This window comes from Bufo gargarizans, chromosome 4 (assembly GCF_014858855.1).
Source record: "Bufo gargarizans isolate SCDJY-AF-19 chromosome 4, ASM1485885v1, whole genome shotgun sequence".
Classification (NCBI taxonomy): Eukaryota; Metazoa; Chordata; class Amphibia; order Anura; family Bufonidae; genus Bufo; species Bufo gargarizans.
Window position 1 is genome coordinate 479,328,129 of NC_058083.1, and position 22,767 is coordinate 479,350,895.

Consider the following 22,767-nt stretch of genomic DNA (forward strand, 5'->3'; position numbering starts at 1 on the left):
AGCTATTCAAAACTGGTTTTAGACATGTTGTTAACCCTTTAGCTATTCCAATAGAGGTAAAATTTTACAATTTCACTTATATTGCAGATTTTCCATTTTAATAAATTTTTTCCTGGAACACATCAAGGATTAACCTCAATATTTATTACCCTGATTCTGCAGTTTGCAGAAACACCCCATATGTGGTTGTATACCGCTGTTTGGGCACACGACAGAGCACAGAAGGCAAGGAGCACCATATGGTTTTTGGAGCAGCAGATTCTGCTGTAGTGGTCTTTGGGCACCATATTGCATTTGAAGAGGCCCTAATGTATCCCTACAGTCAAAACCCCCAAAAAGTGACCACAAGTGACTACACCACCCAAGAATTTTTTAAGGGGTGTAGCGAGTACTTCACTCAACAGGTGTTACATAGAAATTTTAATACTTGGGTGTGAAAAATTTTTTTTTTCTTTTTACAAGAAAATTGTGCTTTAGGCCTAAACTTTCTTTTTCACAAAAGATAGCTGGAGAATATCCCCCCACAATTTGCTACCCACTTTCTCCTGAATACAGTAACACCCTAATTGTGGTCGTATACTGCTGTTTGGGCACACGACAGGGCACAGAAGGCAAGGAGCACCATATGTTTTTTGGAGGGAAGATTTTGCTGGAATGGTCTTTGGTCACCATGTTGCATTTGAAGAGGCCCTGAGATATCCCCACAGTCAAAACCCCCCAAAAATTACCACAAGTGACTACACCACCCAATAAATTTTTAAGGGATGTAGCAAGCACTTCACTCAGGTGTTTAATATAATTTTTAATACTTGGGTGTGAAAATTTAATTTTTTAATTTTTTTTTACAAGAAAATAGTGCTTTAGGCCCAAACTTTCTTTTTCACAAAAGATAACAGGAGAATATCCCCCAACAATTTGCTACTTCTCCTGAATACAGTAACACCCAAATTGTGGTCGTAAACTGTTATTTGGGGATATGCCAGGGCTCAAGATGGAAGGAGCGGCATCTGGATTTTCTAACATGGAATTTTCTGTCATGTTTTTTTAAGAGCGGTAACTTTTTTTTATTTTTCGTTGAATAAGCTGTTTGGGGGCTTATTTTGTGTGAGGCAAGCTGTAGTTTTTATTGACACAATTTTGGGGTACATTTGGCTTTCTGGTTGCTTTTTATCTAATTTTTTGGAAAGTGAAGTCACAAAAGAAAGCGGTCTTTTTTCTATTTTTTTTTTACACCTTTCACTTGATGGGGTAGATCAAGTGATATTTTTATATATACTGTCATTACGGACGCAACAATACCAAATATGTCTAGTTTTTTTATTTTTATGTTTTACACAATAAAAACATTTTTAGAAAGAAAATCATGTTTTTGTGTTGCAATTTTCTTAGAGCCATATATTTTATTTTATTTAATGGCTATAGTCTTGTGTGAGAGCTTGTTTTTTGCGGGATGAGGTGAGTTTTTTATTTCTCTCACTTTGGGGTACATATGACTTTTTGATTGATTAACATTATGTTTTTTTGGGAGGTGAGCTAACAAAAAAATCTGTTTAGGTGCAATGTTTATTTTTTTTTTTTTTTTTTACGGCGTTCACCTGATGGGGTAGATCATATGATATTATTATAGAGCTGGTCGTTGTGGATGCGGTGATATTATTTAAAATATTTTTTAATAACGGATTTGGCGGGAATTGTTTTTGTAAATGTGAAACTTTTTTTTTTCAAAACACTTTATTTATTTATTTATTTTATACTTTGTGTCCCCCAAGAGGTCATACGAGACCTCTGGGGGACATTTAACTTAATATTTTTTTTTTTTACTGATTTTAATTGATTTCTCCTGTAGCTGGGGCTGATATAGTACTGTTCTATTAGGGGCCAGCTGTTCTGTTCCACAAAATACATACGGTCGTATACAAGAGGCCTAAAACTGCGCTGTGCAGCCTCAGTGCAGGGCTGATCGAGGTCTGTGGAAGACCTGGCAGCTCCTGCACTCCCCTGGCCCTGGCGGTCACATGACCACTGGGCCGGGACACCCAAGAACACCCAAGAACGGTCCCTGCCTTCTCCCTGGTGTGCCCTGCTGTCACTGACAGCGCCTCCCTAACCCTCATTAAGACAACGTGTTCCCTGTCCACAGGGTATGGGATAAGAACATGATCTGCGGGCCACATAGAGTTAAATGGAGCGGCAGCACGCATTCGTGAAAGCCACTCTATTCTAACTGAGGAGCACGGGTCTGTGACCTGTGCAGAGGTCATTGTACGAGGAAGGAATAGAGAAGCTCTGACAATCACCTATTGTGAATGGAGGATCCTGTCCTATCGACAGGTGAAACGCGAAAAATTTGAATATTGTGCAAAGTTCATCTATTTCAGTAATGCAGTTTAAAAGGAAACTAACACATGAGACTCATTACATGCAAAGCGAGATATTTCAAGCCTTTATTTGTTATAATTTGGATGATTATGGCTTACTAATCACAGTTGGTGGAAACGTTGTGGAGAAGTTGTTAAAACCTCAAAATGTATTAGGTATACGTTAAAATAAAGGGGGAGGGTGTGCGAGCCCTACCTCAATGTAAACAAACAAAAAATCAGAACTGTACGGACAAGCCAATATATACCCCCACAGGGTCCCTTGCGTTGCAGCAACGGGATTATTGGCGGCCTAGAGGAATATACCCCAGAGTGTGCGCCACTGGTTCACGCACTACACTCAACAATATATAGGAACCGGTAACAACTTAAAGAGGCTGCTGTAGCGCAGTGTATCCACATAATGTTACCCGTCACTATCAGTTCAGACTAGCAGAATGCCAGACTGCTATAGACTGCAAGGCCAGGATCTGCTGCAGGCGGGTGACCACATATTAGCCTCCCCACTAATGCTATACAGTCCCCTCAGTGACACTGACGTTGAACAGTATAATGGTCTGGCATAATAAGCATGGCGGCTAAACTACCCTATGTCCCCATAAAGGGGTAGCGCTGAACCTATACCCTCTATCCTGCTCTACGTTTCGCCCTGTAGGCTCATCAGGAGCTTGGTAATTAGGGTTCAGGACAGAAAACCACATAGAACGCCGTATGCCTCGTGTGGTGAGGCTACGGGATCGGCGATAGGGTGGACGTAATTACGGCAGCCGCTTGTCAAATAGGGGGAGCCCCTCCCCCAAAGGGGCGGATACAGCACTCGCCGGTGAATCAGGAGAGCGGTGGATGTGTCAGAGACACTGACCGCCTCCACTCTCCTCCCCGCCCTACATAGCGTCGCGATCCTCATTAGAGTGTGAAAACACTCCCATTTATTTACAGGGACCAATCGGCGGTTAGAATCAGTCGCAGCAGGCAACAGCAGCATCTGAGGTACTGAGGAGCCGCTGATAGATAACCCTGAGGTATATCACACGACTATTAATACTAATCACAGGAGTGCACTACGATCTCAGGAGTGCACAGGAACGCCCCCTGCATGTAGAAGCGTCGTGTGTGAAAAGAACGCCCCCTGCATGTAAAACCGCAGTGTGTGAATAACAGTGCATATCCTAGGTGATGTACCAAACTTAGAAACACCACTCGCAATATGATGCAAAAAGGTAACTAGTAATGGGATACCCAGAGTGGTCCAGTAGGCCAGGACGTAACCTTCATAAGAAGCATGTATACGAAATGTGTTAATTCAGACCTCCTGGACGTACGGTTTGTAACTTAAACGTCCATTCTGCCTCCTTCTGTAGTAGTTTCGTATCAAAATAACCCCCTCTGGGCGTGCTTCTGATGACTTCAATCCCTTGAAATCTGATCACCTCGATGTTTCCAGAGTGGCAAATGGAGATATGATGCGCGATAGGGGTATCCGCCTCCTTACGGATATCGTTGAGGTGTTCCCCTATCCTCCGTCTAAACTCCTGTATAGTTTTGCCTACGTACTGGAGGCCACACATACAAGTTGCGAGGTAAATGACGCCTCTGGTCCTGCAATTGATAAATGACCGGATTTTAGAATCTTTGTTGTGTCACAGTACTGATGAAGCTATTCCCCCTTTTTATAGCACCGCATGCCACACAACCACTACAAGGGAACGTGCCCTTTGGTTGACGATCGAGCCACGTCCCTGGTTGCGGTGGTTGTAAAAGGCTGTGTACCAAACGGTCTCTCAGACTGCGGCCACGGCGAAAGGTGATGCTTGAGGTATCACCTACGAGGAGTCCCACATCTGGATCCGATTTAAGGATACCCCAGAAACGAGTGAGAACCTCCCGTACTTCTCTCTGGGCTTCATCAAATGTGGCAATATTCCGAACTGGGTTGCCATCGCTATCTCTGGTACGTGGTATCAGCAATGTATCGCGATTTACTGTAAGCGAATGCTGGTATGCCTTCGTCAGGACCTGTCGTGGGTCAGTAAACCTATTTTGAAGGTCCCTAGCCGCCACCCGGTAGTCCACCATCCTAGAGCAGTTTCTGCGTAGTCTTAGGTACTGCCCTTTGGGGATACCTTTCTTAAGAGCTACCGGATGGCAACTGTCCCACCGTAGGAGGCTGTTAGTGGCTGTATCCTTCCTGAACAGATGGGTGCCTATATTACCTTTAGGGTCCCTGAATATGTTGAGATCCAAGAAGGTAATGTGGTTTTGATGGATTTCCGACGTGAAATATAGACCCAAGTCATTCTTATTGAGGTCGGTGGCAAAGTTTTTAAAGTCACTCCCACTCCCAGACCATAAAATCAACACGTCGTCGATATAGCGTAACCAAAGGCCTATATGTTTAATCCATCAATTTTCCTCTTCAGTAAACACCACTTTCCATTCCCACCAGCCCAGGTAAAGGAAGTCAAAGGTCGGTGCGCATGGGCTCCCCATGGCCACTCCCCTGAGCTGGTGGAACAGGCGGCCATCAAACAGAAACACATTATGTTCCAGAATGAACTGCAGTAACTCCAATATAAACTCATTGTGCCGCCACATATGCAAACCCTGTTCTTGTAAAAAAGCCCCTACAGCTCCACACCCATTGTGTTGGGGTATGGAGCTGTAGAGCGCCTCAGTATCCAGGCTAGCCAGAAAGGTCTGGTCATCAATGTGAATACCCACATCTGTGGTAAGATCTTATCTACGTATATACTGATACCCTGTGTTAGGCTCCCCACCCCAGAGACAAAGAGTCTACCTTTCAGTGGGGTCCGCCCCTTATGGACCTTTGGTAAACTGAAAAAACAGGGGACAACTGGATGTTTGGGGAGCAGAAAGGAAAATTCGGTCTTACTGATCAGCCTGTCATCTAGTGCTTTGGTAAGGATACTTTTCAAATCAGCTAGGAACCTGTCAGAGGGATTGGTGTCAAGGGATTTGTAACAACTGTTATCCTTCAGGATATTCAAACACATCGTCCTATATTGTTCCAATCCCTATGACGACAATATTGCCCCCTTTGTCAGCTGGTTTTATGACAACTGAGGGGTCCCGTTCCAGGGATAGGAGAGCCTCCATTTCCTCTCTAGACAGGTTGGATCTACCTCTTCTATACCCCTCCAGGGTCCCCAGCTGATCAGTGGTAACCTTAAGGAATATATCCAATGCCGTATTATCCCCCAAAGGTGGGTTCTTAGTGGATACTGGTTTGAGGTCAGTGAAGGGTCCGTCACTTGGAATCCCCTTACCTCCCTCCAACAGACCTACTAGTAGACATACATCTTGTAATTCTTCTGGGTCTATGCCCAGATCCATACACTGTTGTCAGTCGTGTGTGGCGATTTTTTTTTCCATTTCAGCTTTCTAACAAAAAGAGTCAAATCCTTGACCCATCTGAAGAGGATGAAAGTATTAGTAGGGACAAACGATAACCCCTTTTTAAGGGCCTGATTTTCCAGTGAGTTGAGTGATCTATCTGACAAGTTAATCACCTGCAAATCCCCAGAGGGTCTATTTACATCAGATGTGTCAGGCCTCTGTAGGTCACTAGAGAGTCCATTTATATAAAATCTCTCAACCCTAGTCCTATTAGGTGTCCCTTTGTATCTCAACATCATTGGTTCTTTCTGTCTCTGAACCCGTAGGTCAACTGTGGAGCTCCTAAAAAATCCCCTCGTCTTCCTCTACCCCCCTACCTCTCGATCTTCCCCTGTATGCTGAAAAGATCGGGAAGGTAGAGGTGGCATGAGAAGGGCCCTCGGGCTCCGCTTCTCCCTCTGAAGATGAGGGCTCAGTCTTACCTTCTATTATTCTGGTGGTTTTACCCGCAAAGTCCAGGACACAACCTTCCTTAAAATCGGAAGTGTCACGCAGGAATTAAGAGTGTTTACGTATTTTAAGCTGAGACGTAAACCGCTCAATATTACATAATGTTTTTCTGTTTGATGGGCGCCTGTTCCACAAGCTCAGGGGAGTGGCCAGGGGGAGCCCATGCGCACCGACCTTTGCCAACCTCTACCTGGGCTGGTGGGAATGAAAAGTGGTGTTTACTGAAGAGGAAAATAGATGGATTAAACATATAGGCCTTTGGTTACGCTATATCGACGACGTGTTGATTTTATGGTCTGGGAGTGGGAGTGACTTTAAAAACTTTGTCACCGACCTCAATAAGAATGACTTGGGACTATATTTTTCACATCGGAAATCCATCAAAACCACATTACCTTCTTGGATCTCAACATATTCAGGGACACTAAAGGTAATATAGGCACCCGCCTGTTCAGGAAGGATACAGCCACTAACAGCCTCCTACGGTGGGACAGTTGCCATCCGGTAGCTCTTAAGAAAGGTATCCCCAAAGGGCAGTACCTAAGACTACGCAGAAACTGCTCTAGGATGGTGGACTGCCGGGTGGCGGCTAGGGACCTTCAAAATAGGTTTACTGACAGGGGGTACCCACGACAGGTCCTGACGAAGGCATACCAGCATTCGCTTACAGTAAATCGCGATACATTGCTGATACCACGTACCAGAGATAGCGATGGCAACCCAGTTCGGATTATTGCCACATTTGATGAAGCCCAGAGAGAAGTACGGGAGGTTCTCACTCGTTTCTGGGGTATCCTTAAATCGGATCCAGATGTGGGACACCTCATAGGTGATACCTCAAGCATCACCTTTCGCCGTGGCCGCAGTCTGAGAGACCGTTTGGTACACAGCCTTTTACAACCACCGCAACCAGGGACGTGGCTCGATCGTCAACCAAAGGGCACGTTCCCTTGTAGTGTTTGTGTGGCATGCGGTGTGATAAAAAAGGGGGAATAGCTTCATCAGTACTGTGACACAACAAAGATTCTAAATCCGGTCATTTATCAATTGCAGGACCAGAGGCGTCATTTACCTCGCAACTTGTATGTGTGGCCTCCAGTACGTAGGCAAAACTATACAGGAGTTTAGACGGAGGATAGGGGAACACCTCAACGATATCCGTAAGGAGGCGGATACCCCTATCGCGCATCATATCTCCATTTGCCACTCTGGAAACATCGAGGTGATCAGATTTCAAGGGATTGAAGTCATCAGAAGCACGCCCAGAGGGGGTTATTTTGATACGAAACTACTACAGAAGGAGGCAGAATGGACGTTTAAGTTACAAACCGTACGTCCAGGAGGTCTGAATGAACACATTTCGTATACATGCTTCTTATGAAGGTTACGTCCTGGCCTACTGGACCACTCTGGGTATCCCATTACTAGTTACCTTTTTGCATCATATTGCGAGTGGTGTTTCTAAGTTTGGTACATCACCTAGGATGTGCACTGTTATTCACACACTGCGGTTTTACATGCAGGGGGCGTTCTTTTCACACACAACGCTTCTACATGCAGGGGGCGTTCCTGTGCACTCCTGTGATTAGTATTAATAGTCGTGTGATATACCTCGGGGTTATCTATCAGCGGCTCCTCAGTACCTCAGATGCTGCTGTTGCCTCAGTACCTCAGATGCTGCTGTTGCCTGCTGTGACTGATTCTAACCGCCGATTGGTCCCTGTAAATAAATGGGAGTGTTTTCACACTCTAATGAGGATCGCGTCGCTATGTAGGGCGGGGAGGAGAGTGGAGGCGGTCAGTGTCTCTGACACGTCCACAGCTCTCCTGATTTGCCGGCGAGTGCTGTATCCACCCCTTTGGGGGATGGGCTCCCCCTATTTGACAAGCGGCGGCAGTAATTACGGCCATCCTAGCGCCGATGCCGTAGCCTCACCACACGAGGCATACGGCGTTCTATGTGTTTGTCTGTCCTGAACCCTAATTACCAAGCTCCTGGTGAGCCTACAGGGCGAAACGTAGAGCAGGATAGAGGGTATAGGTTCAGCGCTACCCCTTTATGGGGACATAGGGCAGTTTAGCAGCCATGCTAATTATGCCAGACAATTATACTGTTCAATGTCAGAGGCACTGAGGGGACTGTATAGCATTAGTGGGGAGGCTAATATCTGGTCACCCGCCTGCATCAGATCCTGGCCTTGCAGTCTATAGCAGTCTGGCATTCTGCTAGTCTGAACTGATAGTGACGGGTAACATTATGTGGATACACTGCGCTACAGCAGCCTCTTTAAGTTGTTACCGGTTCCTATATATTATTGAGTGTAGTGCGTGAACCAGTGGCGCACACTCTGGGGTATATTCCTCTAGGCCGCCAATAATCCCATTGCTGCAACGCAAGGGACCCTGTGGGGGTATATGTTGGCTTGTCCGTACAGTTCAGATTTTTTGTTTGTTTACATTGAGGTAGGGCTCGCACACCCTCCCCCTTTATTTTAACGTATACCTAATACATTTTAAAATTTTAACTTCTCCACAAGACCACAACGTTTCCACCAACTGTGATTAATATTTAATTTGAAACGTAACTTATATTACCGATTCTGTGCTGATGATTATGGCTTACAGCTTAAGAAAACCCCAAAGTCACAATTTTGAGGTCCCCTTTGCTCAGGGGGTATGGATTATTAGCTGACTAGAGTGTGACACTTTGAGCCGAGAATATTGAACCTTTTCACAAAATTCTAATTTTAAGCTGCATTAATGCAATTCCTTTTCATTTGCATTACTGAACTAAATGGACTTTTGCACAATATTCAAATTTTTCGAGTTTCATTCGGCTTAGTGGCCAGTCGGAAAACAGGATTGAAGTAGTGGTGACTATTATTAGACTTAAGGCTCGATGTGGCAGACGATTGTCAGGAGAGAAGTAGTATGGGAAGGAGCGATTGCTATGCTGGAAAATCGGCAGGTGTAGGACAGGCTTCAGGTCTTTTTTACACCAACAGATTATCTGACAAATATCTGTCCAATCAGACCAATAGTTGGCATGTATAATTGAACATCGGATATAATCATTTGATGTACGTTTTTTTGTTTCAATATAGAGATTGACATGGAAAATTTAAATTAACATCATCAAAAATTCTTTAAAAAATTTTAAACATAAAAACACAATTTAAACAATAGATCTTTTTCTCCTTGACACATTGCCTTTAAAATAATAGCAAAGTTGTCTTCTTCTTTTCACCTTCGCTGAGAGTCTTCCCCACAGACTTTGCATACAAGTGACAGTTCACAGAGATCTCATCTCATCAATATCATTTACCTAAAAGTACCTTAAAATACTTCAAGCCAGTCCTGTACTATCAAGTATTCTTCCTCGGTTCAGCGAGTAGTTTTTCTTTTTCTGCCTTTTTTATCGCTCTATTCTTCTGCTCAGTATCTTTGTTGAGTTTCTCTATTGACCATGACTACAGGAGGTGAAATCCCAGAGTTTTATTATGTAAGTACCGCCATAGTGTGATTTATAGGCATTTTACATCATTATATCATCTGTGCATAGTGATAAATGTGATATAAAGTAACATGATCTCTGATATATAGGACAAACTCTTACATCTATGTGTATCTTTGGATCTTTTTCTGTATTTGTTATATCTATGTATATTAGAGCATTACTAGCTAGATAAAATGGTATTTCTGAGGTCCTTAGTTATGAAATTTGTCTAGACAATGAATTTATGCTAGACCAACAGTGAAACAGCCCATAATACCCTCACTACAATTCCGATTTCTCGGGATCGGAATTGCGTACCCGGAAGTGCGGATCCGCAATTCCGGATCCGGGCAGCACGTCGTGCTGCCCCATAGAAATTAATTTTGCGGAACGAAATTGCGGACGTGTGAATGGACCCTTATAGGGTTTTAAATAGACCTGCAGAGAGACTTTTCACAGTTTTCAAGTTTTTTCTCCAACCTTAGCCTTAAAGCGATTGTCCAGAATTAGATAAACATGGCTGCTTTCTTCCAGATACAGCACCACAGCTTTCCACAGGTTGTGTGTGGCATCGCAGCTCAGCCTCATTCACTTAAATCAGGGATGGCAAACTTGTCCCCCTCCAGCCTACAGCGATCACGGCATGCTGGGAGTTGTAGATTTGCAACAGCTGGTGGGCAACGAGTTTGACATCCATGACTTAAATGGAGCTGAGCTGCAATACCAGACAAAACCTGTGGAAAGGCATGGCGCTGTTCATGGAAGCCACCGTGTCTTTCTTAACCTATACAACTTCTTTAATTGTTTATTCATCTACAGCAGTGGTCTGCAAGCTGGGGCGCTCCAGCTCTTCTAAAACTACAATCCCCAGCATGCCCTGACAGTGGGAGCTGTAGTTTCGCAACAGCTGGAGAGCCACAGGTTTGATACCATTGATCTTTTAGAGATGTTGCTCACAGACGTAAGAGCTTTTTGCATATAATGAATGATTATTTATCGCACTTTTTATTTAGAAACAATCAGTTTCCTTTGCCTGTAGTTTATGCTTTTTTTGTTAATATGGGCTTTTGCTTTTCCTGGTTTTATTGGTTTAAGCCTGCGGTGCCTGTGATCTGTGTAGATGAGTGTGGGCATACAGCGTATAAAACTATAGGCAGTGGTGAATCCCTCACAAGACCCACTGAGCAGTGCAGGATACCCCCGGTAATCCACATTTTATTAATATGACTTATTATTAGGAATTTCCTTTAGAATCCTATAATTATTATTATTATTTATTATTAAAGCACCCTTCATTCCATAGCGCTGTACATATGAGAAGAGGTGCACATACATAATACAGACAATTGCACAAAGCATGAACAAGACGAGTTACAGACTGGTACAGAAGCAGAGAGGGCCCTGCCCGTGAGGCTTACAATCTACATGGTATGGGAGAAGGACACAGTAGGTGCGGGTGAAGCTGGTCATGGCGGTATAGAGGCAGCAGGGTCACTGGTTGTAGGCTTGTCTGAAGAGGTGGGTTTTCAGGTTTCTTTTGAAGGATTCCACTGTAGGTGAGAGTCTGATATGTTGGGGTAGCGAGTTCCAGAGTGGACGCCCAACAGAACGCTAAATTGCTTTGTTTGAGTCAAAAAGAACAATTATATCTATATTGCAAGTTTTCTTGGTGCTCAAAGCAGATATTTCAACCTGCATCCTCAGTCCTGTGATTTTGATAACATTGCTGTTGGATGAACATGATAGGGACTGCTTGATCCAGCCCTATAACGAACTTAATATAGGAATAGTACCCATGACACCAGGTTCACTTTAGTAACCTTTATCTCTATACTCACCAGGCTCCCCTGCTGTGCACCCACAAACCGTCTGTGTAATGCATAGAGAAGAGGAGTCCTCTCGATGCCTGAATGGTTTGTGGGCGCACAGAGTGTAGGGATTAAAGCTACTGATGTGAACTCAACGTAACGTGTACTAATCATGCATTACTGTATTTAATAGGGCTTATCTGAGGTGACATAGTCCATTTAATTTCCCACAGGGCCGACATGAGTTATTCTGGTGCCATAGACAAAGTAGGCAAATTGCACACTGCCCCCCCCCCCCCCTTTTTAATGTACCATGTTATAGAGCAGGAGGAGCTGAGCAGATTAATATATAGTTTTGTGGGAAAAGATTCAATAAAACTTGTAATTTAAACATTTACGTGTATATCTGTGCTTTGTCCACCTTCTGAGAAGAGCTATAGGTAGAGCGAGGAGGTGTTATCGGTGACTGATAGCTGTCTCTGATCACTGGTAACACTTCCCTCCCTGTACCAATAGCTGTTCACGGGAGGTGAAAAAGGCAAAGATATAAATGTATAAATTACAGGTTTTACTGAATATTGTCCCAGAAAAACTAGATATCAATCTGCTCAGCTCCTCCTGCTCTATACCATGGTGTATTTAGATTTCACTGCATATTGCAGTGACAGGTCCTCTTTAATACAGACCTCCAGACTCAAAAAATAATACAGACCTCCAGATCGGACCCCAAAATTCATAAAGACCCCAAATTAGCCACTGCATTAGTCCACAAATCTATACAGAACCCCAATTCAGCCCCCACCTTAGTCCACCAATTCATACCAAATTAATGCAGATTAATTCATAGAGACCCCAGATAAGACCCAAAATGTATATAGCCCTCAGATCACCCACCAAATTTGTAGAGACCCCAGATCAGACCCCAAATTAATTTGAGTATTGTTGCCCCCTATAACCGCCACCCCAACCCCTGCTAAATGCAGACCTCAGACCAGACAAAAAAAACTCTCCTCTTCTGCTCCGGGTGCCACCGCCACACCGAGTTCCCTGTGCTCTCCATGCAGCACTATCCAGACTTGTAGTAACGTTGAACAGTTGCTTTTACTTGGCATAAACGGTGATCCAAACAGTTTCCAAACGGTATCTTGGTCATCAGCAGATATTGGCATAATCTGGAAGGCAATTACTTCTCTACAACTATCTCAGCTCTGCTATGTTAGCTGGAGTAACATAGGAACTCTTCCTCTTCTGCTGGAACTTAGTTTAGCTGTAGTCTGTCTCTTACGTTAATCCTAGGAACTTCTTGTCCTAGCTTTGGAGTACCTCAAGCTCACTTATGCTTGGGTGTGCACAACCTCCAGTGATAAGGCTGGAGTAGGACTAACAGAACCTGTCCAGACAGGACCAGGCCTGCTGCCTTCCCCTAGCAGGGGTTAAGTTAGACGACCTCCTCACACAACCTCTGACTGACCTACTCACTAACTAAATTCCTCCCTCTCTAGAGAGGGCTGGAATGGAACTATGAGGTTCTCTCCATGGAAACTAACCTTGCCAATGTTGCCGCCATCTGCTGGTAGACCAGGCAATTACATGAACATAACCAGTTTAATGAACATAAATATACACATTATGAGAAGATGACATGAAGCACATTAGGTGATATAAATTAGCACATAGGAGAAAGTAGCAAGGCGCCAAAATGAGTGGTAATGGCACTCTGGGACATTACACATCCTCCACCCTACATTAGGTCCTGTTGTCACACAGAGTCAGGTCATACAAGCTGTCAGGACACAGTGAAGAGTGTGTTCCCGGAGGACCAGGAAGCGGTGAGTAATGGCATTGCTAAGGCAGTATACTCACCACTCCCTGGTCCTCCTGTACTAATTAGCACTTTCACAATGGATGCACTCATAAGTTACATTTAGAGCTGAAATTTGCTCTGAGCCCCCCCTATGGCTAGTGAGGTGGCACCCTAGGCAGGCACCTACCTTCGCCTACCCAATGTCCTGAACCTAACTGCTATATTACATTAAAAAAGTGAAGATCAAATGGCTGCCTATACATAACAGAGGGGACATACATCATTCTGCGGTAATGTAGGTAGCTACTGATGCGGGAAACGTGAACTTTCATTTTCAGTAAACATTTACCAAAGTGTGAAGGGTTGGCACAGAGTAGGCGTATGGAGAAGCACTGCGTCCTGCAGCTGCGATAAACAGATGAGTGGATATAGGCTTGACTTCAGCATTACAAGAAGGATGACACAGACTGCGAGCACTTGATGAGATGCTGGCCCCTACCTCTTATACATGAGCTATTTTTTATGTGAAACTAGATCGTAATCTGAATGTTTTGTAAATTATACAGCTGCAAAATGTAAATGAACTGTAACAGTCCTGACCTATATGAGGACGGTATCAATTATAGAGCACACTGTAGTCTATAGCGACCCATCTAATGCAGGGGTGCACATCAATCTCATAGGGCTACACAGCAAATACACCAATAAATCTCCTGCTTCCCATCTATTACAAAGCTGGCTGCCTTCAACCACCACTTGGGGGAGCTCAGCGCACAAGAATTTATGCAGTTCCGATTGACTGAAATGGAAGCTGTAATCATCTGTTTGCTCTGAGCTCCTCTACTGGTGGCAGCTTAAAAATACAATTTATTTTACATGGGAAATAAAAGGAGTTCAGCACTGGGTCCCTCCTTCCCCTGGGCCCCGTAGTAATGGTTTGCCTTCTTTGGAGGTATGCCACTGATCAGATTTTAGTTGTGATTTGTGTATTGAGAGACAGCATGAGAGAGAGACGATGTAGACACTATTGACCATAAGGTGTGGTGCAATGCTCCTTGGCTGTGGCAATCATACCACACATGGAGAGTATCATGCATGAGTCCAATTGGTTAGAACTGGTCCTGTAAATGATGAAGGGTGTATAGAAGACAATTAGAGGGTCCTTCATACACCATACAAACTACAGATTGGCGTGGTATTAAATAGCAGGAAGTGCTCAATCCCGTGCATCTATACTGGGGGGGGGGGGGGGGCAGATCCTGAACTTGTGGTCCGCTGCTAATGGCAATCCCCAGCAAAAATGCATACAATGGAGGATGCCTGCAGCGGACCACAAATACCACAATGGACATCCTACACAGGATAGCAAATGTGTGGATGTGATAAACAGTAAAAATAATATAACAAAAAGAAATACAGGTGCACTCTGCGGTCTTACTAACCCTCATACTGGTGTAAAATTGAGAGATTAGCCAACATGTCCTGCTTGGATGACATGTCTGAGCCCGAGCACCGCGCCAAGGTTTCTCAAGTAGTATTGGCAATACCAGGAGCCAGTGGGCGAATTACAGGAGCGCAAGGTCCGACTCACAGCAATCTCCCAGTAACCTCCAGCCTGTGACCATTCATACAATGGGAGGAGGCAGAGAGCTCTGAGCCCCACCCAAGACTGGCTGATCTAGCCCAGGCCTCACATGTACACCAGAATGCTGCCTGTGGGTGTAAATATAGGCACATTCAGACTAGGAGTTTCTACGCCTCCCAAAAATTCTATATACAAACTACAGATTGGCGTGGTATTAAAAAGCAGGAAGTGCTCTTCTAGGCTGAATGTGCCTTTATTTCCACCCACAGGCAGCATTCTGGTGCACATGTGAGGCCCGGATTATATCAGCCAGTCTGGGGTGGGGCTCCGAGCTCTCTGCCTCCTCCCATTGTATGACTATCTGTTCCTCCAAAAACGAAATACAAAAGGGAAAGGAAAGACTTAACTTCAAAGGGGCTATGGAAGCACAAGGAACTTCACCGAGATCCACAAACCAGCTACCCACAACAAACTGAAGCTATAGACCGCACAGCATTGTGGGAGAAGCAACAATAAATAAGGAAGGTTAAATGACCACATTAGCAACACCTGAGGCAAGGGGTGTGGCCATTACCAGAAACAACACAGACACCTATTGATCCACAAGGAAAACCTGTCAGATCAAACCACGTGTTGCCAGTCTCACCGATCTCCTGACACCTGTCGCGGAAACGTCCATGACAAATGCAGATGCTAAAACAGCTCTCTGCCTTTCTCCTAGCGGGAACTTACAGGACTCATAGGTGGTCATACACATTAAAGGGGTTCTCCAGGAATTAAGAAAATAAAATTACTGAAAATACTTAAATATTACTTTATTATAAATTTATTCCCAAATATGTTTCATTAGTTATAATGGCTCATTTTGTCTGGGGAGCAATCATAAGAAGAAAAAAAATGGCCGCCATCCTATTAGTACACACAAAACCTGTCCTGATCACACAGGAAGACAAGTTACTTCACAACACTGCGCTAAAGAGCTTCCTTATCCTCTTCTCTGCTCTGCTTGTTTATGAATACAGCTGATAAGATCTTCAGCTGAATCTCTGTGGTAATGGAGCTCAGGAGGAGACGTAAAGTACAGAAAGAGGAAAGAATGGCACACCTTTTACATTTTCCCACTGTTTCAACTCATTTTTATAACTGTTTTATCTCGTTCCTCTATAACCAGGTTTCATTGTTTGCATCAGCTAAGCAGGAAACTGGTTGTAGATTTAGTATATGAATGGTTATGGTGTTCTCTACAACAGGCTGTCAGGGCACGTTTAGAGTTGTAGTTTTGTAACCACTGGAGAGACAGTTGTTGTTTACTTCTCTGTAGCTTTAAAGGGAATGAGTCATCATAAAATAACCTATTGTGTAAATTATGATTTTATATTTAACATTTTTTAAGAATTTTTAATGGTGTTATTTTTAAATTTCCATGTCTATATGTCAATTAGTGATGAGCGTCAGGGGTCATATTCAAATTCGCAATATTTCGCGAATATTTTGTAGAATATTCATCGAATATTCGCAAATTCGAATATTCGTTATATTTTACGATTTTTTTACTTGAAAAATCGAGAAGGTAATGATCGCGTAATATGCGAATTTTCGTAATGCAAATTTTTATCGCAAATTTTTCAACTGCCGAGTAAAAACATGATTCCTCCTTGCTTCTTGCTTGTGGGCCAATGAGTCATAGCACTATATCGAATACATTAGTTTTTTCAAATATTTGTAATATTCTAAAACAAGAATATATAGCTGAACTTCAGATGAGAAAAAAATTACAACTATTAGACAAAGAATATTATAGCACTATATTAGCTAAATTGCTCTATATTCGTTTTTTTCGAATATGCGCTATATTGCTATAAATTCTTGTTTAAGAATATTACGAATATTCGAAAAAACCCGAATATATTCAATATAGTGCTATATATTAGTTTTTTTTAGAATATTCATCATTTTTCCCATTTAAAGTTATGATTCCTCCCTGCTTCTTGCTTGTGGGCCAATGAGTCATTGGCCCACAAGCAAGAAGCAGGGAGGAATCATGTTTTTACTCGGCAATTTGTGTTAAAAATTTGGTTTACGAAAATTATTAAAATTTGCATTACGAAAATTTGCAATAAAAAAAATCTCGAATATTCGAAATTATGAATATATATCACTATATTCTAAATATTCGCGAATTTTCAAACTACCTATATTCACAATAAAAATTAGCAATTCGAATATTCGTGATCAACACTAATGTCAATATCTATACTTAATTTATAAAATCCTGCCTAATAATTGGCGTCACTTCATGGTCTGTAAAGATCACTTTGCTGCAGTTACCTGCTTATCTGTCATTCTAATCATGACTGTAAAAATATCACCTCTGTGTACAGATAAGACAGGATCGATCACTCACAATAGTTGATTGTTGAGGCTTCTCTATTCTTTCCTTGTACAATGACCTCTACACAGGTCACAGAGCATGCCCAGAAAACTCTTCCATAGAAGTCAATAAGGTCCCCTCCTGACCATTGTGTCCATGGACCATAAATGCTGTTAGGAACAGCTTAGGCAAGATGGCGGCCCCCATAATCATGTTCAGGAAGCAGAATACATTAATCTAATCATAAAATAAAAGCGAGCGAAACAGCCTGGACTCCCAACTGATACATTGTAGCAATCTACTCGGATAGGTGATAACAGGGGTCCCCAAATCCCTTGTGTGAATGGAGTGGCATTGCGTATGCATGATCGCCTGTCTATTTACTCTCTAGGGATCTAAAGAAGACAGCACCTGGCTATCCCTATCAATTCCATAGAATTGAATAGGGTGGAGTTATGTATACACACTACCACTTTATTCACACGGGTGGACTTGTGCAGGTTATCACAATCAACTATTTACAGGCCGTAAAAATATGTCAAAAATAGATTTTAAATAGTAAAAACAACAATAGAAGATCACCACACATCTAAAGTCAGCTTTAAAGCATACAGTGCCTTGGAAAAGTATTCATACCCCCTTTCCACATTTTTCCATGTTACACCCACAAACTTAAAATGTATTTTATTGGGATTTTATGTAATAGACCAACACAAAGTAGTAAGTATGTCTGAAGTGAAAAGAAAATGATACATGGTTTTCAAAATGTTTAATAAGTAAAAACCTATATATTTTCTCTTATTTTCTTTTTCCCATATGGTTTACATGTTTTAACTGTAAGCTGTAATTTTGCTTTTTGAAAATCTCAATACAAATGTATTGACCATCATAAGTAAAAACCTATAAAGTGTTCCGTGCATTTGTATTCAGCCCCCCTGAGTCAATACTTTGTAGGACCACTTTTCGCTGAAATTACAGCTGCAGGTCTTTTGGGGTCTGTCTCTACCAGCTTTACACATCTAGAGGCTGAAGTTTTTGCCCATTCTCCTTTGCAAAACAGCTCACGCTCAGTCAGATTGGATGGAGAACGTCGGTGAGCAGCAATTCTCAAGTCTTGCCACAGATTCTCAGTGGGATTTAGGTCTGGATGACTGGGCCAGTCTAACACATGGATATGCTTTCATTGAAACCATTCCATCGTAGCTCTGGCTGTAGGTTTAGGGTCATTGTCCTGCTGGAAGGTGAACCTCCGCCCCAGTCTCAAGTCTTTTGCAGCCTCTAACAGGTTTTCCTCCAGGATTGCCCTGTATTTAGCTCCATCCATCTTCCCATCAACTCTGACCAGCTTCCCTGCTGAAAAAAAGCCTGATCCACTAATTCTCCATGTTGCAGTAAAGGGCTGTTTATAATTCATATTACATTTTTTGTCTAAGTCAAAGGTATGTGATTTCCTATTTTTATATTCATATTTTGTACATGAATACTAATGGTTCCTTTTCTCTGTCTTTTACAAACAGGTATTACCTAATGACTCTTACCCTACAATTAATTATAGCACAGACTATGATGGTTATACCTGTGACTACTTTGGTGACTACTTACAAGAACATGAGAAACACCAGGAAGTCTATCGTGTTGTAATCCCGATACTCTACAGCCTGGTTTTTGTGGTTGGAGCAGTTGGCAACGGCCTAGTCCTCTACATTCTAAGGAGGAGCCATCGCTCACGATCCAGCACTGACAATTTCCTTTTGCACTTGGCAATTGCCGATTTGCTGATGCTCTTTACTTTTCCCTTTGCTATTACAGAGGCTATGGTTGGGTGGAAATTTGGAGATTTCCTCTGCAAGGTTCTGGGAGCCATCAGTCGTTTAAATTACTACTGCAGTTGTCTTCTCCTGGGGTGTATTAGTATTGATCGCTACCTATCTATAATCTACGCCATTCATACCTTCAAGAAACGAAGCATCGAGGCAGTCCACTTCTCTTGCTTTATTGTATGGATTGTGTGCTTTTTGCTTTCATTGCCAAACATGTTTATCTTGGGATCCCACCAACTGGGCAATTACACTTGGTGCGGCTACAACCAAAGCCACTTTCCCAGCAATTCTTGGTGGCAAGTCGGAAGATTTATGAATCACGTTGTGGGGTTTTTAGTTCCAATGATCATCATGATCATATGCTATTCCCACATAATAGTAACTCTATGTAGGTCCCCAAGGCGTGAGAAGAAAAAAGCAGTCAGAGTGGCTATAGTGATCACCGTAGTCTTCTTTCTGTGCTGGACTCCATTCAACGTGGCGGTATTTCTAGATACTTTGGATCAATACAAATGGATAGATAGTTGTGCACTTAAGAACAATCTGTCCATGGCAATAATAGTCACAGAGGTATTCGGATATGTCCACTGTTGTTTGAACCCCTTGCTTTATGCATTTGTAGGGGCAAAGTTCAGAAATGATGCTCTGAAAGTTGTAAAACGCTTGGGATGCTTCAAATCAAAGTTGCTTGACCGTGTCACAACAGTCAGCAGGAAGAGCAGCACCACGGAATCTGAAAGCCGGACAGTCTTCTCCACCATCTGAAGGATTACGTGATACTCCTACTATGATCATCAAGCATTGCCTAACATAGTAAAGAAATGCAGTGTATTCTGTGCGCTAATGTATAACATATGAATGACAGACGAGTAACCGCTATAAAACATTTACACCATTTACACTGCCTACATCAATGTTTCTCGACCTTTTTAAGGACCTTCTAGGGACAAGAAGTCCCAACTGAGTACCGTAACCCCAAGAAACTGATTAGTTATGGATGTTAATAAAATAAGGCTATCCTCACACCGCCATCAGAGGTTCTGTTCGGAGACTTCATTCACAGTTCCTTTGAATTTGACGGGAAGAATAGTGCAGCAGGCAACGTTATTCTTCTAATTGAAACAATGGATACTATGGTGGGATCCGCGATGGACCACACTATAAGTGAATAGGGTCCGTCAGTGTCTGGTGAGTGACAGTTCTAGCATTAAAGGGATTTTCCAGGATTTTGATATTGATTGTCTATGCTCAGTACCTCGGAATGGTGGAAATCTGGCACCCTACACTCCTGTCGTTCAGTTGTTTGAAGAGGCTGCAATACTCCAGTGAGCGCCGTATATTGCATAGCAGCTGTGTAAGGTATCACTGGAATGGGACGGAGCTGTGCCCATGCTATATAACCTGTCCACCATGGCCTTTTCAAACAACTGATTAGTGGAGGTGGATAACCCCTTTAAGTAATAGCTTCTGTTCAGAACAGGGAAATAATAATTGGCATGTGTAGTATAACCCCTTTCACCGGACACCAAAATGGGTACAGACCACACACAAGACCTCTTAAATAAAGATATATTCCCCAGTTCAGAACCCCTTCCTTATGAAGATACCAGACCAGAATTTTACTTAATACAGACACCAGTAACCCATTGTATATACAGTCATGTGAAAAAATTAGGACACCCTTTGAAAGCATGTGGTTTTTTGTAACATTTTTAATAAAAGGTTATTTCATCTCCGTTTCAACAATACAGATAGATTAAAGTAATCCAACTAAACAAAGAAAACTGAAGAAAAGTCTTTTCAAGATCTTCTGTAAATGTCATTCTACAAAAATGCCTATTCTAACTGAGGAAAAAGATAGGACACCCTTGCCCCTAATAGCGAGTGTTACCTCCTTTGGCTGAAATAACTGCAGTGAGACGGTTCTTGTAGCCATCTACCAGTCTTCGACATCGGTCTGAGGAAATTTTACCCCACTCCTCAATGCAGAACTTTTTCAGCTGTGAGATGTTTGAGGGGTTTCTTGCACGTACAGCCCTTTTCAAGTCACCCCACAGCATCTCAATGGGATTCAAATCTGGACTTTGACTTGGCCATTCCAGGACTCTCCATTTCTTCTTTTTCAGCCAATCTTTGGTTGATTTACTAGTATGTTTTGGGTCATTGTCATGTTGCATGGTCCAGTTCCGCTTCAGCTTTAATTTTCTAACTGATGGTCTCACATGTTCTTCAAGCACCTTCTGATACACAGTAGAATTCATCGTGGATTCTATGATGGTGAGCTGACCAGGTCCTGCTGCAGCAAAGCAGCCCCAAACCATGACACTTCCACCTCCATGCTTCACAGTTGGTATGAGGTTCTTTTCTTGGAATGCTGTGTTTGGTTTACGCCAAACATGTCCTCTGCTGTTGTGTCCAAATAATTCAATTTTGGACTCATCTGTCCAAAGAACATTATTCCAGAAGTCCTGGTCTTTGTCAACTTTATCTCTGGCAAATGTCAGTCTGGCCTCGATGTTTCTCTTGGAAAGCAAAGGTTTCCTCCTTGCACACCTCCCATGCAAGTTAAACTTGTACAGTCTCTTTCTGATTGTAGAGGCATGTACTTCTACATCAACAGTAGCCAGAGCCTGCTGTAGTTCTCGAGATGACACTTTAGGGTTTTTGGAGACCTCTTTTAGCATCTTGCGGTCTGCTCTTGGGGTGAACTTGCTGGGGCGACCAGTCCTGGGCATGTTGGCAGTTGTTTTGAAAGCCCTCCACTTGTAGACTATCTTCCGGACAGTGGAATGGCTGATTTCAAAATCTTTTGAGATCTTTTTAAATCCCTTCCCAGACTCATAGGCTGCTACAATCTTTTTTCTGAAGTCCTCTGACAGCTCTTTTGCTCTCACCATGGTGCTCACTCTCACTTCAACAGTCAGGAGCACACCAAACTAAATGTCTGAGGTTTAAATAGGGCAAGCCTCATTCAACATGCAGAGTAACGATCTACTAATTATGTGCACCTGGTGTGATATACCTGTGTGAGATCTGAGCCAATTTAAGAGGGAATACATGTGAGGGTGTCCTATCTTTTTCCTCAGTTAGAATAGGCATTTTTGTAGAATGACATTTACAGAAGATCTTGAAAAGACTTTTCTTCAGTTTTCTTTGTTTAGTTGGATTACTTTAATCTCTCTGTATTGTTGAAACGGAGATGAAATAACCTTTTATTAAAAATGTTACAAAAAACCACATGCTTTCAAAGGGTGTCCTAATTTTTTCACATGACTGTAGTTATACAGACCCCAAACTGGTATCCCCCTGTCGAGGTGGAAAGTCTTATGACTAAGGGCACTAGACCTCTAGTGGCTTATGTGGCTTTCGGTGAGGGAAGGTCCCTCTTGCAGCATCTCTCCGTTATATGTCCCATTAAAACCTCTGCAGAATCCACCACTGGTCTCTGGTATCAAGTGGGGCTAGCCTTACAACTCTGCTTGTGGTGCCGAAGGCCTCTTCTGTCTTGACACCTCCAGAGAAGCTTCTCATAGTGGACTAAACTGTATAATCTAAGAGCTCATGCACATTATGGTACTACTGCTCCACAGAAGTTATACAGAACATACAAAGGGCACCTGCAGAATTTTTGGAGCCCA

The 22,767-nt window shown here is 42.8% G+C and overlaps 1 protein-coding gene across 1 annotated transcript; it reads left to right on the forward strand.

Moving 5' to 3' along the window:
* Positions 1-9,595: 9,595 nt before the first annotated feature.
* CXCR5 (C-X-C motif chemokine receptor 5) lies at positions 9,596-20,837 on the forward strand. Its single transcript, XM_044291717.1, has 2 exons — positions 9,596-9,747; positions 18,827-20,837. Exons 1-2 carry the CDS (start codon positions 9,712-9,714, stop codon positions 19,892-19,894), a joined length of 1,104 nt encoding a protein of 367 aa, XP_044147652.1. The 5' UTR covers positions 9,596-9,711; the 3' UTR covers positions 19,895-20,837.
* Positions 20,838-22,767: the final 1,930 nt, after the last annotated feature.